A 14275-nucleotide genomic window follows, 5' to 3' on the forward strand; every position below is an offset into this window, starting at 1 on the left:
TTGATACTTCTTCCATGGATAAAAAGTCTGACTGTTCACACCATCAATGCCTCATTATTTTCTAAATCTCTGTTAAGTTTACCTCAGCTTTCTATGCTCCAGATAAAACTCAAATCTGTCCAATTTTCCTATAACTCAAAGCATCTAAACTAGATAGCATCCAGGTGAATCTTTTCTGTACCCCTTCCAAAGCCTCTTCTTCCTTTCAGAAATGGGGCTACCAGAATTGCATACAATATTCCAAATGCAGCCTAACCATAGTTTTATGTAGCTACAGCATTTCCTTACTTTTATACTCAATGCCCTATCCATTGAGGCCAAGCATACGATAAACCTTCAGCACACTGTATACTTGTGTGGTAGCATTCAATAAGACAACATGGATCTAGACTCGTAGATCCCACTTTTAAGAGGCCTACCATTAACTGCATTAATTCCCCCTTGCATTTGATTTCCCAAAGTTTAAAATATAATACATTTGCCTGAATTAAACTCCATCTGCCATTTCTCCACTACCACTCTGGCTTCTCCCGCAAAGCCAGTGTCTAAACCAGTTTACTATCTCATCGTGAATACTGAGCATTTGAATCTTCTTGACCATTCTCCAACACAGAACTTTACAAAAGCTGTTCATTGTATTAGACAATACAATATACATAATATATGAATCACACAAAATGCTGGAGAAACTCAAAGGGACAGACAGCATCCATGGATATCATTTCGTGCTGAAACCCTTCATCAGAAATGGACAATAAAGTCATTTCATTTCTCAGTGAGGAATTGTGAATGGAAGTGAACAGGAACAGTTATGTACAAACCTTCCTAACTTTTGACCTGCTGATGAAGGGAAGACTCTTGATAAAGTAGCTGAAGTTTAGCACTGAACTGAACACAATTTAGAGCATGTTTTCCAGTTTTCATTTTATAAAAGAAATCTATTCTGTTACTGTGTTCCTATTTCAGTGTCACAGAGGTTATAATCAACAGGAAAAGTTAATGGGACTGGCTTGTTATCTCTCTTCTGAATAAAGAGACCTGATAGATCTTTTCTATATTATGAAGCCTGTGGCCAGTTATGGATGGAAAGGATATATCCACATGTGGAGGGATCCAAAATTGAATGCCAGAAATATGAAATAGTTTTTAATAGTTCACTGAGGAGTTTAGGTGGAACTTCTTTCTTCATCCAGAATGATAAAAATGTGCAACTCCCTAATGAGAATTTTAGTAAAGAGCATGGCTGCTTTTAGGGAATAAGATGAGACTAGGAAGCTGTGATGTGATAGAGAGTAGTAAGTAGACATTCATGTGGACCATAAACTCATGCTTGAATTAGATAGGAGGATTGTCTGGCTTGTGGCCCGAGCTGGTTACTATTGGACGGTGCAACTTGCCATTTGTTGTCTTACAATGCTAACGCTCCGTATGTGTTCAGTCTCAGTCAACATGAGCCGCTGTTGCCTTTTGCACTGACAACTTGATTGACATATTTGACATCTCCTTGCTCCATACTTGATAACTACCAAATGATCGATGAATGAGTTGTTTTCAACTTGCATCAGGCCTTGTATCATTGTCAAGATGAAATATTCAAGTTTCATTGTCGTATGCATTGAGGTACAGTGTCCACACGCACTATCCAACAATCCTTTCCATACATTAAGTACAGCAGAATAAAACAATATAGAGTCAAGTTACAGTGAGCGATCAGTTTGAATTGAGTAAGGGCAACATTATTTAACTATGGTAAGCAGCATTCAGTAGTCTGATAGTAAATTTAGGAATTGAATCCATATTATAACATTTCTGAGTATCATCTGTAAACATTTTTCATGTTTGTAGTTAATTGGCCCATGTGAACTCATTGCAGTTGCAGATATACACCATCAGTTGCTGAAGGTTGTAATTACGAAATGATCCATTTTCACTGGATCCTGACATTATAAACACCAGCAAGAGAACTTATCACAGAAATTTGAAAATAGACACACACAGGTACATTGACCACAGTGGCTGGTACTTAGCTAAGCTCTACCTAGCTGTTCCCAAAGATTGTACAAACTTTTCACTTAGTAGATAATATCATGGTGATTTTAATGAAAAAGATTAAATTGATTTTAAATGATCAAAAATGGGAATGAAAATTTAAAGTTTATTTTTAAATTTTTTTTTGTCAATTGCAGCCTTCCACTTCAAAGACATCCAAGCATCCTCTGACACCCAGCGTCTCACCAGTTGGTGAACATGCAGTACAGCTCTCTCACCCCAGCCCCAAGGACCAACCGAGCCCACACAATCCAGCCTGCACTCCAGAAGCTGCTGCTTGTCTCACTGAGACAAGCAGCAAGAAAGTTGCCCACAGCACACAGTTGGATGTGAGAGTGGACCAATCACCACCTCTTACCAAGGCTGAAGATGTCAGTGTGGGGATTAAGAAAAAAAGAAAGAAAAAAGAACCAAAGGAGGAAGCGAGTGGTGAAACAGTAACTGGTGCACCCAAACCAAAGAAGAAGAGAAAGGAGCCTAAAGGTGACAAGGAACCAAAAGAGGGCAAAGGAGCGAAGGAGCCAAAAGGCTCAAAAGGATCAAGAAGCCGTGGAGAGCTGAAGGAACCTAAAGGTGTCAAGGGGGCTAAAGAGCTGAAGGAACCTAAAGGTGCCAAAGAGCCCAAACAGCTGAAAGAGCCAAAATGTAAATCCAACACTACACCCAAAACCAAGGGCAGTAAGAAAGCCAGGTATGGAGCTTTCACACATGACTCCTCAGTTTAATTTTTCTTGGTGATTCTATGTTACTTATATAGTATCCTTGTTCTTTTAATGCAGTTAATTGCAGTTGACTGGAATAGCTAGTCATATAGTTAAAGTTTTACCTCTTGCTGTTAGCACTTTAAAACTGGTCATTGTTTAACCCATGGATTATTTCTGAGTCCTGTTGCTGTTGAAACTATTTTTAACTGAGAGACAATAAATCTAACTCCTGGGACTTAAACCTCCTCAATATAATAAAAACCTAAGAAACAGGAGCAGGAGTCAGCCATCTGGCTCATTGAGCTTCTCTGCAATTCAGCAAGATCATGGCTGATCTGGCCATCTACCTGCCTTTTCCCCATAACCCACAATTCCCTCACTGTGCAAAAATCTAACTGTTTCTTAAATATATTTAATTCCCTTTTATAATTTTGGATATTTCTATAGATTCTTTTTCATTCTTCTGAATTCTAGTCCCAGGCAATTTGATCTTTCTCCATGAGCTAACTCCTTCACTTCTGGAATCAACCTGGTGAACCCTCCTCTGCAGCACCTCCATATTCAAAATATTTTTGAATATTTTATTTAAATTTCTATACATTAATTAATATCCAGATTCAGAAAATATCCCTCAAACATCTCAAATCAATAATGCATGGTATATACCTCCCAACCCCTCGCACCCCTTCCTCCCCAAATAAAAATAACCCAAAGAGCATAAAAAACAAAAAGAAAGAATAAGAAAAAAGAAAGATGAGAAGAAAAACAAAGACACGCATCTGGAGACTAAAATTTCAATACATTGTCAATTTTTGCTTTTACATTATTAAACATATACTAATTCCAAGGAGTTGATAAGGTTCTCTGAGGTTTAGGAGTTAGCTTTCATAAAGTAATACCTACTCTATATTAATATGGGAACCAATTTTAAAAAAATATCATATTTATTTCCTAAATTATATGTAATTTTCTCAAGAGGTATATAACTATGTATTTCAACATGCCATCTGACCATTTCCCAAATGTAAATCTGATTTCCATGTCACTGCTATACATTTTCTTGTGACTGCTAAAGCAATTTTCACAAATTCCTTTTGAAACGTATTAAGTTTCAGTTTTGGCCGTGTCAAGATATTTTACCTAAGAAGAAAAGCATTGGATCTTGAGGAAATTTAATTTTAGTGACCCATTCTAATTCCTAATTCCTACCTCCTATTTCCATCCAAAAAGATCTCAATTTTGAACATAACTAAGTACACCTCTTGATTACACCTAAAAAAATTATCGATAAATCTGATTTCAGTCTATTTAATTACTGAGGTAAGATATAATTGATGTAAATGTTATATTGAACCAATCTATATCTAACATTTATTGTTCTATCATGACACAATTCCAACCAATTTTTCTCCCCAATACTAATATTTAAATCAGTTTCCCATCTCTGTCCTTTTGCAATAATGTATTCCCTTTTGCAATAATGTACACATAGCTGAAATAAACTTCTTAATAGATTTATTACAAATCAAACTTTCTTTTTCACTCCTTTCAAGCAGTAACATTGTCAAAGCCAATATATCCTGTAAACACCTTTTATTTTATAACAAAATATTGTATTATTTTGTATCCCATATTTATTTTTCAGTTGATCAAATGACATTAAATTTCTCCCTTCAAAACGACCACTATTCTCCTAATTCCTTTGATAGACCAAATATTAAAAAGTTGGTTATTCATTGTAAATGGAATGTCCATTTTGAGTCAATGGCATTTTGGGTTTCTCATAATTCCTCATTCTCATTTCAATATTTACCTTATTTCATATATTAATCATATGTTTCACAGTGGAGTATCCCTATCTCGTTATTAATCTCTTATCCCATTTATATATAAAATCTTCAGGCATTATCTCCCCAATTTTATCCATCTCTATCTTAATCCACGCTGGTTTCTTTCCTTCTTCAAAGAAGGAAGAGAGAAATCTCATTTCTGCCACTTTATAATAATTTTTAAAATTTGAAAGTTGTAAACCTCCCCATTCAAATTTCTGAGTATTTTTCTAACGAGAGCCTTAACATTTTGTGCTTACAATAAAACTTTCTTACATATTTATTCAATTCCTGAAAAAATATTTCTGTGAAATAAATATAGACAATTTTTGAAAAGGATATTGTAACCTAGGAAAAATATTTATTTTTATACAATTAACTCTTCTTTCTTTGACTTGGCTACGCGGCGAAGATTTATGGAGGGGTAATGTCCACGTCAGCTGCAGGCTCGTTTGTGGCTGGCAAGTCCAATGCGGGACAGGCAGACACGGTTGCAGCGGTTGCAAGGGAAAATTGGTTGGTTGGAGTTGGGTGTTTCCTCCTTTGTCTTTTGTCAGTGAGGTGGGCTCTGCGGTCTTCTTCAAAGGAGGTTGCTGCCCGCCGAACTGTGAGGCGCCAAGATGCGTGGTTGGAGGCGATATCAGCCCACTTGCGGTGGTCAATGTGGCAGGCACCAAGAGATTTCTTTAGTCAGTCCTTGTACCTCTTCTTTGGTGCACCTCTGTCTCAGTGGCCAGTGGAGAGCTCGCCATATAACACGATCTTGGGAAGGCAATGGTCCTCCATTCTGGAGACGTGACCTACTTAGCACAGTTGGATCTTCAGCAGCATGGATTCGATGCTGTCGGCCTCTGCCATCTCGAGTACTTCAATGTTGGTGATGAAGTCGCTCCAATGAATGTTGAGGATGGAGCGGAGACAATGCTGGTGGAAGCGTTCTAGGAGCCGTAGTTCCATCCATTTTTTAAAATCTTTATCAATTTTCTTAAGTAAGGGGTTATAATTAAATTTAAATATGTTTTTTTAGATTATTATGTCTTCATATCCCTAAATATTTTATTCCATTTGCTGGCCATTTAAATTGGGTATCTCTTTTACACTGTTTATAATCACAAATAGCATAATCTCACTTTTGTCCCAATCTACCGTATAACCAGGTACTATTCCGTATTCTTGAATATAATTTACATAGTGAACTTTCCGATTCTATCAAATAGATTATTTCATTATCTGCAAACAAATTAAATCTTATGTTCCTCTCTACGAACTCCAAATCCTTTAATATCAGAATCAGACCTAATCTATTCTGCCAATGGCTCTATTACTAAAATGAATAAAGCTGGTGATAATGGACACCCTTGCCTCCTGGATCTAGTTCATTGAAAAAATCAGAGACTTGTCCATTTGTTACCATTTTGTCTTTTGGTCCATTGTACAAGGTTTTAATCCAATTAATAAATGTTTGTCCCAGTCTAAACTTTTCAGGCATTTTAAATAATAAGTCCCATTCTAATCTATCAAACGCTTTTTCCGCATCTAAAGCCACTGTTACACTTGTATCTCCTCTTCTGTGCCAAATGTGATTATACTCATCAGTATATCTTTTAAGTAAGGATACTAGAACTGCATGCATTACTCCTGTGTGGCCTCACCAGTATCCTGTACAATTACAGTCCAAATTTCCTGCTGTTATGTTCAATCCCTCAAGCAATGAAGGGCAACATCCCATTTGCCACCTTGATTACCTTTTGCACCTGGAAACCAACCTTGTTTTTGGTATTCATGCACAAGCACTCATAGTCCCTCTACACAATGGAATGCTGCAATCATTCACCGTTTAGATAATAATCTGATTTATTTTTTATTCCAAAGTGGGTAACCTCACATTTACTAACATTGTACTCCTTCTGCTAGACCCTTGCCATTCATGTAACCTAAATATTTAGAGCAGTCCCATTTGTCCCACCTCTTCCTTTTATTGGCTAATCAATTCTCCAACTCTATGCATCCTTATTTAATGGATGTCATTTATATGGAAACTTATCAAACATCTTCTGGAAATCTGAGCATACAACATCTACCTGTGCTCATTAAATTCTCAAAGAACTCCAATAAATTTGACAATGACCTTCCCTTCCTGAATCCGTGCCTCTGCCTGGTGAACAATTTCTATCCAGATCTATCTCTCTTATTTCTTCCTTAATGAAAACTTCAAGCCTTTTCCTGACTACAGATGTTAAGCCTTTTGTCTACAACATTTTGTGTTTTCAAAATATCTTTATTCAGTTTAATAAAAAAATACACATATTAATCCAATATATGGGATGAAGTATATGAATAAAATAGATAATAGATCATTTGTACTTCTCAAATAATACCTTAAGCATACATGGTATAAACTGCGTGTACACTTCCTAATCAAACCCATTTTCAAAACATTTCAAAAGAAAAAAACAAAAAAATGCCTATTCATCTAAACAAGGCTAACTTGCATATTTAAAGTACATAGGAAACGAAATTGGGAAACGAGATGACACTGTTCAGGAACATTCAAACACCCTAATTTGTTAAATTATGGTAATTCTCTGTGAATGGGCCCTATGTCTTATAAAAATTCACCTTTACATCTTTAACATTATATCTGATTTTTTTCTATAACTTTTAGGAAGAGCATAACCTCCTTTAACCATTGAGTATGGGTAGGTGGAGTGCTGTCTTCCCATTTCATCAAAATTGCCCGTCTAGCTATCAGTGAGGTAAACGCTAAAACTCACTTCTGAGATAAAGTCAATAGTATTTCCTCTTCTTAAGAAAAACCAAATAGAACAATTAAGGGGCACGGTCCTAGTTTAACCTTAAAAATGGTTGACAAAGTTTGAAAGTAATTTTTCTGAAAATTTTCTAAAATAGGTCAAGACTAGAACATATGTATCAATGAAGCCTCAAAATTCTACATTATCACAGAATAGAAGTGAGATAAGTTAACTTTTGAAATAGGTTCTCTATGTACCACTTTGAATTACAACAAGCAATGTCGCGCACAAAATGAGGATTCATTCATCAAATTTATAACAATATCCCAGTCCACAACTGGAAGTGACAAATCCAAGTCATGCTCCCAATCACTCTTGATCTTAAAGAGGGAAACAGTTCCCAAGTGTTAAATAATTGATTTGAGCATCTATGAGAAAATTGGAAGTCAAAAAGTGAATCAAGAATGTTTGTTTCAGAAATCTGTGGAAAATCAGAAAGCTTGGACTGAACAAAATCTCTGACTTGTAGATATCTGAAAAAAATGATTCGGTAATTTAAATAATGACATCAGTTGTTCAAAAGAAGCAAAATTATCTCAAATTAACAAAATCTTTAAAACTGTTGATCCTAGTCTATACCACTCCTTAAAACCTGCATCTGACAAAGGAGATTAAAAAAAAGGATGATTAATGATAATAGCTAGTGAAAAACTGTTGATCCCCCCCCCCAAAATTTCTAAATTGTGCCGATATTCTCAACCTATGTCTCATTATTGGGTTAATTTAGAAAAAGAAAAAGATAAGAAGGACCCTGCGACTACCAACATAGATATTTTTTTTTAGAAAAATTCAATTCCATTTCCACTGAGAAGGGCAATCAATTAATTTATCAAATTTTAATAAAAGAAGCAAATTGACTGCCGAATAGTAGAATCTGAAATTTGGAATTGACAATCTTTTTACTTTTTGAAGATTCTCTTTGTTTAAATAAAGTTGTTTTCCTTGTTGTATACACAAAGAAATAAATGATTCCAGTGAATCAAAATAAGATTTAGGAATAAAAATTTGTATAGATTGGAAAAGATATAAAAATTTGGTAATATTTTCATTCTGATTGAATTAATACATCCAATGATTGAGATAGACGAGGGTTACCATCCCAATAATAGAACTTTTATCTGATTAAATGTTGCAGAAAAATTTCCTTCAATAAATTCTTATAACTCTTAGTAATTGTAATTCCAAGGATTCTAAACTGATCATTCACTAACTTAAAAGGGAAATTGGAATATCTTAAAGACAACCACTTTAGGCATAATAATTCACTCTTATGCAGATTTATTTATGGGCAAATAAAGTTAATATATTTGGTATAGAAACCTCTGGGTTTGAATTGAAAACCAAAAGATCATCTGCATATAAATAAACTTTAATACCATTCCTAATTAACCTTGAAAAGTCTCTATTCTCCCATAAAGCTATAGCAAGAGGTTCTAATATCAAGTCAAAAAGCAACGAGCTTAAAGGGCAACCTTGCTGAGTTCCCTGGTAAAGCCTAAAAGATTTTGACTGTTGTGAGTTTGAACAAACTATGGCCATGAGACATAAATATTGTAATTTAACCCATCTGATAAAATGGGCCAAAATTAAACTTTTCTAAAATAGCAAACAGATAGACCCATTCCACCCCGTTCAAAAACCTTCTTGACATCCAATGAAAGAACACGTTCAAGAGCAAAACTAGAGGGTAAATATAAAATATTCAATTTATATTATAATAAGAATAATGATTTTTTTTAAATCCATTTTTAAATATTTTTAAATAGTGGCAGATCATTTGCTATCTTCCAATCTGCTGGGACCTACCTTGAATCCAGAGAATTATCGGAACTGATCACAAACACCTCTACTGTAAATTCTGCCACTTCTTTCAGTACCCTGGGATGTATTCCATTTGGACTAGGACTGTACTAACTTTAAACCTACTGCTTTGCTCAGCAATAGCTCTTTCATGATAGCGTTATCTCACCTCTCATTGCATCCTTAACATCGGTCTTTAGCATGTTAGATGTGCCTTCCGCTTTTAAGAATGACACAAAATAGTTGTTCAAAGCTTCAGCCATTTCTGCATTACCCAATATTAAAGCTCCTTCTCATCTTCCAGTTTTTTAATTGCACTACATTAACAATGATTATTATCCATTTTTAAAATAGATTGCCTTTTTTCAATTCAATGAACTTTTTTTACTGAGTACCTGTTCATTCCTTATTGACCTTTAATGAATCCCTGGGCCATTTCAGAGTCTATCTGTGGATCTGGAGTCATAAGATTTCCTTCCTTTAGGAGATCATTGCCATTGGCCAGTTGTAGTTATTGGCTGTTCAGTTGTGAGGAGGAAGGACACGTCAGCCCATAAAAAGGAGGGAAAAAAAACAAGGGTCCTGGGCTGTTTTCATTCCTCTTTGAGTAGGATTGCTGAACTGAGCTGTAACATCCTCTCATTCTCTTATGGTTAGTATTGGTAAGCTGGAATCCTATCTCATTTGAATTATTTTACCCTTTCCATTTTTTTTCTTACTTCTGAAATTATTGAATTCTACTTGTTTTCAGGTCAAAGTTGTACTTATTGTAAAACTCAGATAATCTGCCATGTTCAGGGTGTCTAACAAGCAGATGTTCTGGACTATTGGATGTATTTCTATTACTATAACAACACTCTTTTAATTTGCCTTTTTAGATTTGAGGCAACATTGTGATAAATTTTCAAATGAATCAGTTGTTTAAAGGGATCATGGAAATGGGAATCAGGGAAATGGGGCCCAGGTAATTGGGAAAGGATCACAGGAATCAGGATCCCAATGGGTAAAAAGTATTTGCAGGAACTGGGCCCCTGGCGAGGGAAGCACAGTGGAGCAACCATTATGTGGTGAGCCAGATGCCAAGCTGCTGTGATTTCAGAGTTGTCATTTTGGATGTTGGCGTTTTACTCCAGGTTACTTGAAGGAGCCAAATAAAGTCTGGCCCGCTCTCCATTGGAGGTAATGTCACTATGTGCTGGGTTTTGTGCCTCTCTTCCACCAATATAACTTTTATAACTTCAGATGGATCAAAATACAAATGTATTGAGTGTCACAAACAACCCAGCTTTTACCCTCATTCATTCTGCAAGTATCAGCACTTTCTAGCATTGGTAACTGGATGATGATGGAGTAAAACTTCTGATAATATTCAGAATAAAATCACAAGTAATTGGTCATGTAATACAGGCTGTGATTACACCCACATTCGGTTTGTGTCAAGATTCTGAAGCTCACTTGGTCATTTGGACTTTGCAAAGAAACTGAGGAAATTAAAACATTTTTTAAAAAAAAGTAATTTAAAATCTCCCTCTTACATGGATATTCTCCATATGCCGCTGAATGAGCTTCTTCTCATCCACTTGAGCCTGGACATTTTATTATGAAAATGTTATATAACACCAGAATGGTAAATATTAAATAAGATTGCCCTTGTTCCTTTCCTCCCACACAACTCCACCGTTATCATTACATTGTCTGCAGTAACTTCCAGTTGCCATGCTTTCCAACTGCATCAGTAATTAAGTAATGATAACCACCTTCTCTCGTGAATCTATCTGATTTCGCATTGACCTAGCGACCATGTAGGATTCTGGCAAGTTCCCATATTGCTGGTCCTCTGATGTTCCCCTCTGACAGGCAGCACTCCCTAAATGGTTTGTATTGACATTTCCACAGTAATGTCTGGATGAATGCTGCCGGCTGCTTTGTGCTTGAATGATATCCTGGCTTGAATGCTTCAGTTGTTGGAGGAGCTGCCTTTTTGCATGTACAGATTCATGAGGATTGACAGGTGTTGGCTTTCCCCAAGGGTTGCTGTCTGCATTCCTCACATTCCTACAAGTAAAAAAGAAAGGCCTAAAGCTGCCACATACACCCAAGGAGATTTTTTTTACCAGTACGTAAATTTTTTCAGCACATTTTAAGATCCCAGGATATCCCAAGCCTCTTCACAGCCACTGAAGTACAATCAGCATTGTACTCATTCCCTGTTATAACAGTAGATTGGACACTAATTTGCGCACAGCAAGAACCCATGAAAAAAAAATGATTTAACTAACCAGAATATCTCTGGTAGTGATGATACACAACATTGCAGATGCTGGAATCTGAAACTAAAAATTAAATATCTGCAGGAACTCAGTGGGTCAGAAGCATCTATGGAGGAAAGGGAAACCCTTTCAGGACGATCAATGTTTTAGGTTGAAACCCTGCATCAGGACTTGAGTGTTCAGGAGAAATAGCCAGTGGAAAGAGGAAATGGGGAGGTGAATAATAAGTGGATTCAGGTGAGAAGTTGATGGATGGAGAGCAATAGAGTCAAGTGGGGAGGGAAGGGTGGAGAGAGAAACTGGCTGGGAGGTGATAAGTGTAGACAACAAAGGACTGCCGATAAGAAAGAAAAGTTATTGATGAAACTAGATAAGAGAGAAACAATAGGGGAGGGGTTTGGCAATCTAATGGGAGGAGTGACTGGATTATGGGGAGATGAAGCCAGTTGAATTAGGGGAAAACAGAAACTGGGTAACAGGGATGGGGGTGTTTTAGGAAAGAAGGATTGATCACTGAGAGAGAGAACTGAAGGTGTGCAAGTCATGTGAATTTGGAGAATTCAGTATTTATGCTTTTGGGTTGTGGACTACTCATGAACAATATGAGGTGCTGTTACTCGTTCAGTGGTTTTCAAATTTTTTCTTTCCACTCACATACCACCTTAATCCTTATGCCATGGTGTTCTGTGATTAGTAAGGGATTGCTTAAAGAGATATGTGAATTGAAAGAAAAAGTTTGAAAACCACTGTTATAGTTTGCATTGTGCCTCACCCTAGGAGTGGAACAGCTTGAGGATGGACAGATTACCTTTGGAATGGGAAGCAGAGCTTCAAACATCTTGCAAACAGAAGCAAGAGATGGTCAGACATAACGTACACGTTTGGTCTTTGCTGAGCCCACATCAAGGATGAAGTTAGAAATTAGGGTGGGTGATGTTTAAGATAGACATGTTGGTCAGGACACCAAAGAACTGTGGGAAATTTACACAATGTTGAGAAGGCAGACAAGGCCTTAATTGTATTGTCTCCTCTACATCAGAAAGACTAGACGCAGACTAGGAGATCACTTTGTTGAGCACCTCTGCTCTGTCCGCCATAAAAACATGAATCTCCCAGTGGCCACCCATTTCAATTCTCCATCCCACTCCCTTGCCGAGGACATCTGTCTATGGTCTCATATACTGCCAGACTGAGACACCCGTAAATTGAGGGACAACACCTCATCTTCCGACTGGGCACCCTCCAGCCGGATAGCATTAATATTGACTTCTCTGGCTTTTGTTAAAATCATCCCCACCCCCACCCAACCCCTTGCTTCCCCCATTGTCTCTCCTTTACCTGTCTCATTTTGCACAGAAATGATAAATTCCACAGAGTCCCTTATCACATCTAATTAACACCCTTTGTTGCTTTGGATTCTTCCTCCATTGTTTTAATTCTGAGACTTTCCATTACATCCTACTTCTGCCTTTTCTGATTTTTCCCTTAAAGAAGGGCTCAGGTGAACAATATTTCTTTGCCAAAAAAATAATAGATGCTGAGTTCCTCTAAGATTTTGGTGTTTTTACTTAATTGTATGATTCATTCAAAAGATGATACCCCTGGTCCTGTACTGAAGAATGTGTTTCGGGAATAGATAATTGGCATTTGACATGCATCTCCAATCCTACAGTGGTTGATGAAATCAACGTGGTTTAATAATAGTAAAAATGAACAATGAACCAAGCATTGTGTTAAGGGAATTCTATATTTAATATTTTTGGGCATGTTGCCTTTCAAGTTCACTTCATGTTTGCTTTTATTGTCACATGTTCTGAGGTATATGAAGAGATTTGTGTGCTATCCAATATGCAAGTACTGCAGAATAAATCACAGTACACAGAATAGAGTGACAGTAGGAGATCAGTTTGAATAGAGTAAGAGCAACATTAATTTACTTGTGCGTGGTTTCTTCAGTAGTCTATTAGTTTTGGGGGGGGGGGGGCAGAGTGTCATAGCGTAAGGGAATGAAGTGGAATTACAACTCTCCCGGGGATTAAAATATTATGCCTGAATTAAAAATTGATTTTAAATTTAAAATATTAAAATCCTCAGGAGTCTGTCTAGAAGCTGTTGGACATGGCAGCTAGAGGAAAGATAGCTGTAAGACAGAAGAAAATCGTAAGTAAGGATGCTAAAAAATATCAAGGAAGAATGGCCTACCTTGCAATTGGAGCCTGGGCCTCAAATTCCGAAGCCCCTGCGACTGACTCACATGATGACGGATTTCTTCTAGCCAAAACCAGAACATGGGGAAAATCGCGCCGGATCGATTCAGATCTCCCCTCACGAATACATTAACTTTATGCGCAAAGGTTTATTTCCACGCATACCTAAAGAGGGAGATTATGCATTGGAATGGCCGCTCCATAGCGCCATCCCCAGTAGTGTTGGTGGAGTGGCAGATATACCAGACATGCCAGAACTGTCAGGAATACCTGTAGTTTTGACAGGTGGTGATCAAGAGAAAAAGAGAGATCAAGAAGAATCAGATCAAAATAAAGATGAACAAGAAGATGGAGAAGAAATACCGGGAGCTTCAGGTTTTGGGAAAAAAGAACAAAATATGAAAGATCTTTACTTACTAATAATGGGTCAATATCAAGTTATAAGGGCTAATATTAGGGATGTTAGATCTAATATGAAAGAAGTTAAAAGTGAAACATTGAGGTATGCTTCAGAAGTGAAGGAAGTTAAAACAACAACTCAGAGTTGATTGGGATCTGCAGAGAGTTAAAAACGATATGGATATTCATAACGATAGAATTGAA

General features: G+C 36.8%; 1 protein-coding gene across 11 annotated transcripts in view; it reads left to right on the plus strand.

Moving 5' to 3' along the window:
• The window catches only part of chd6 (chromodomain helicase DNA binding protein 6), a 218775-nt gene that overhangs the window by 54842 nt on the left and 149658 nt on the right, over positions 1–14275 (plus strand). For all 11 annotated transcript variants that reach the window (XM_069884536.1, XM_069884540.1, XM_069884534.1 and 8 more), the window contains one exon: positions 2187–2740. In XM_069884536.1, coding sequence (XP_069740637.1) covers positions 2187–2740 — 554 coding nt within the window. The remainder of the gene's footprint in view (positions 1–2186; positions 2741–14275) is intronic.

This window comes from Narcine bancroftii, chromosome 6 (genome assembly GCF_036971445.1).
Source record: "Narcine bancroftii isolate sNarBan1 chromosome 6, sNarBan1.hap1, whole genome shotgun sequence".
Lineage (NCBI taxonomy): Eukaryota > Metazoa > Chordata > Chondrichthyes > Torpediniformes > Narcinidae > Narcine > Narcine bancroftii.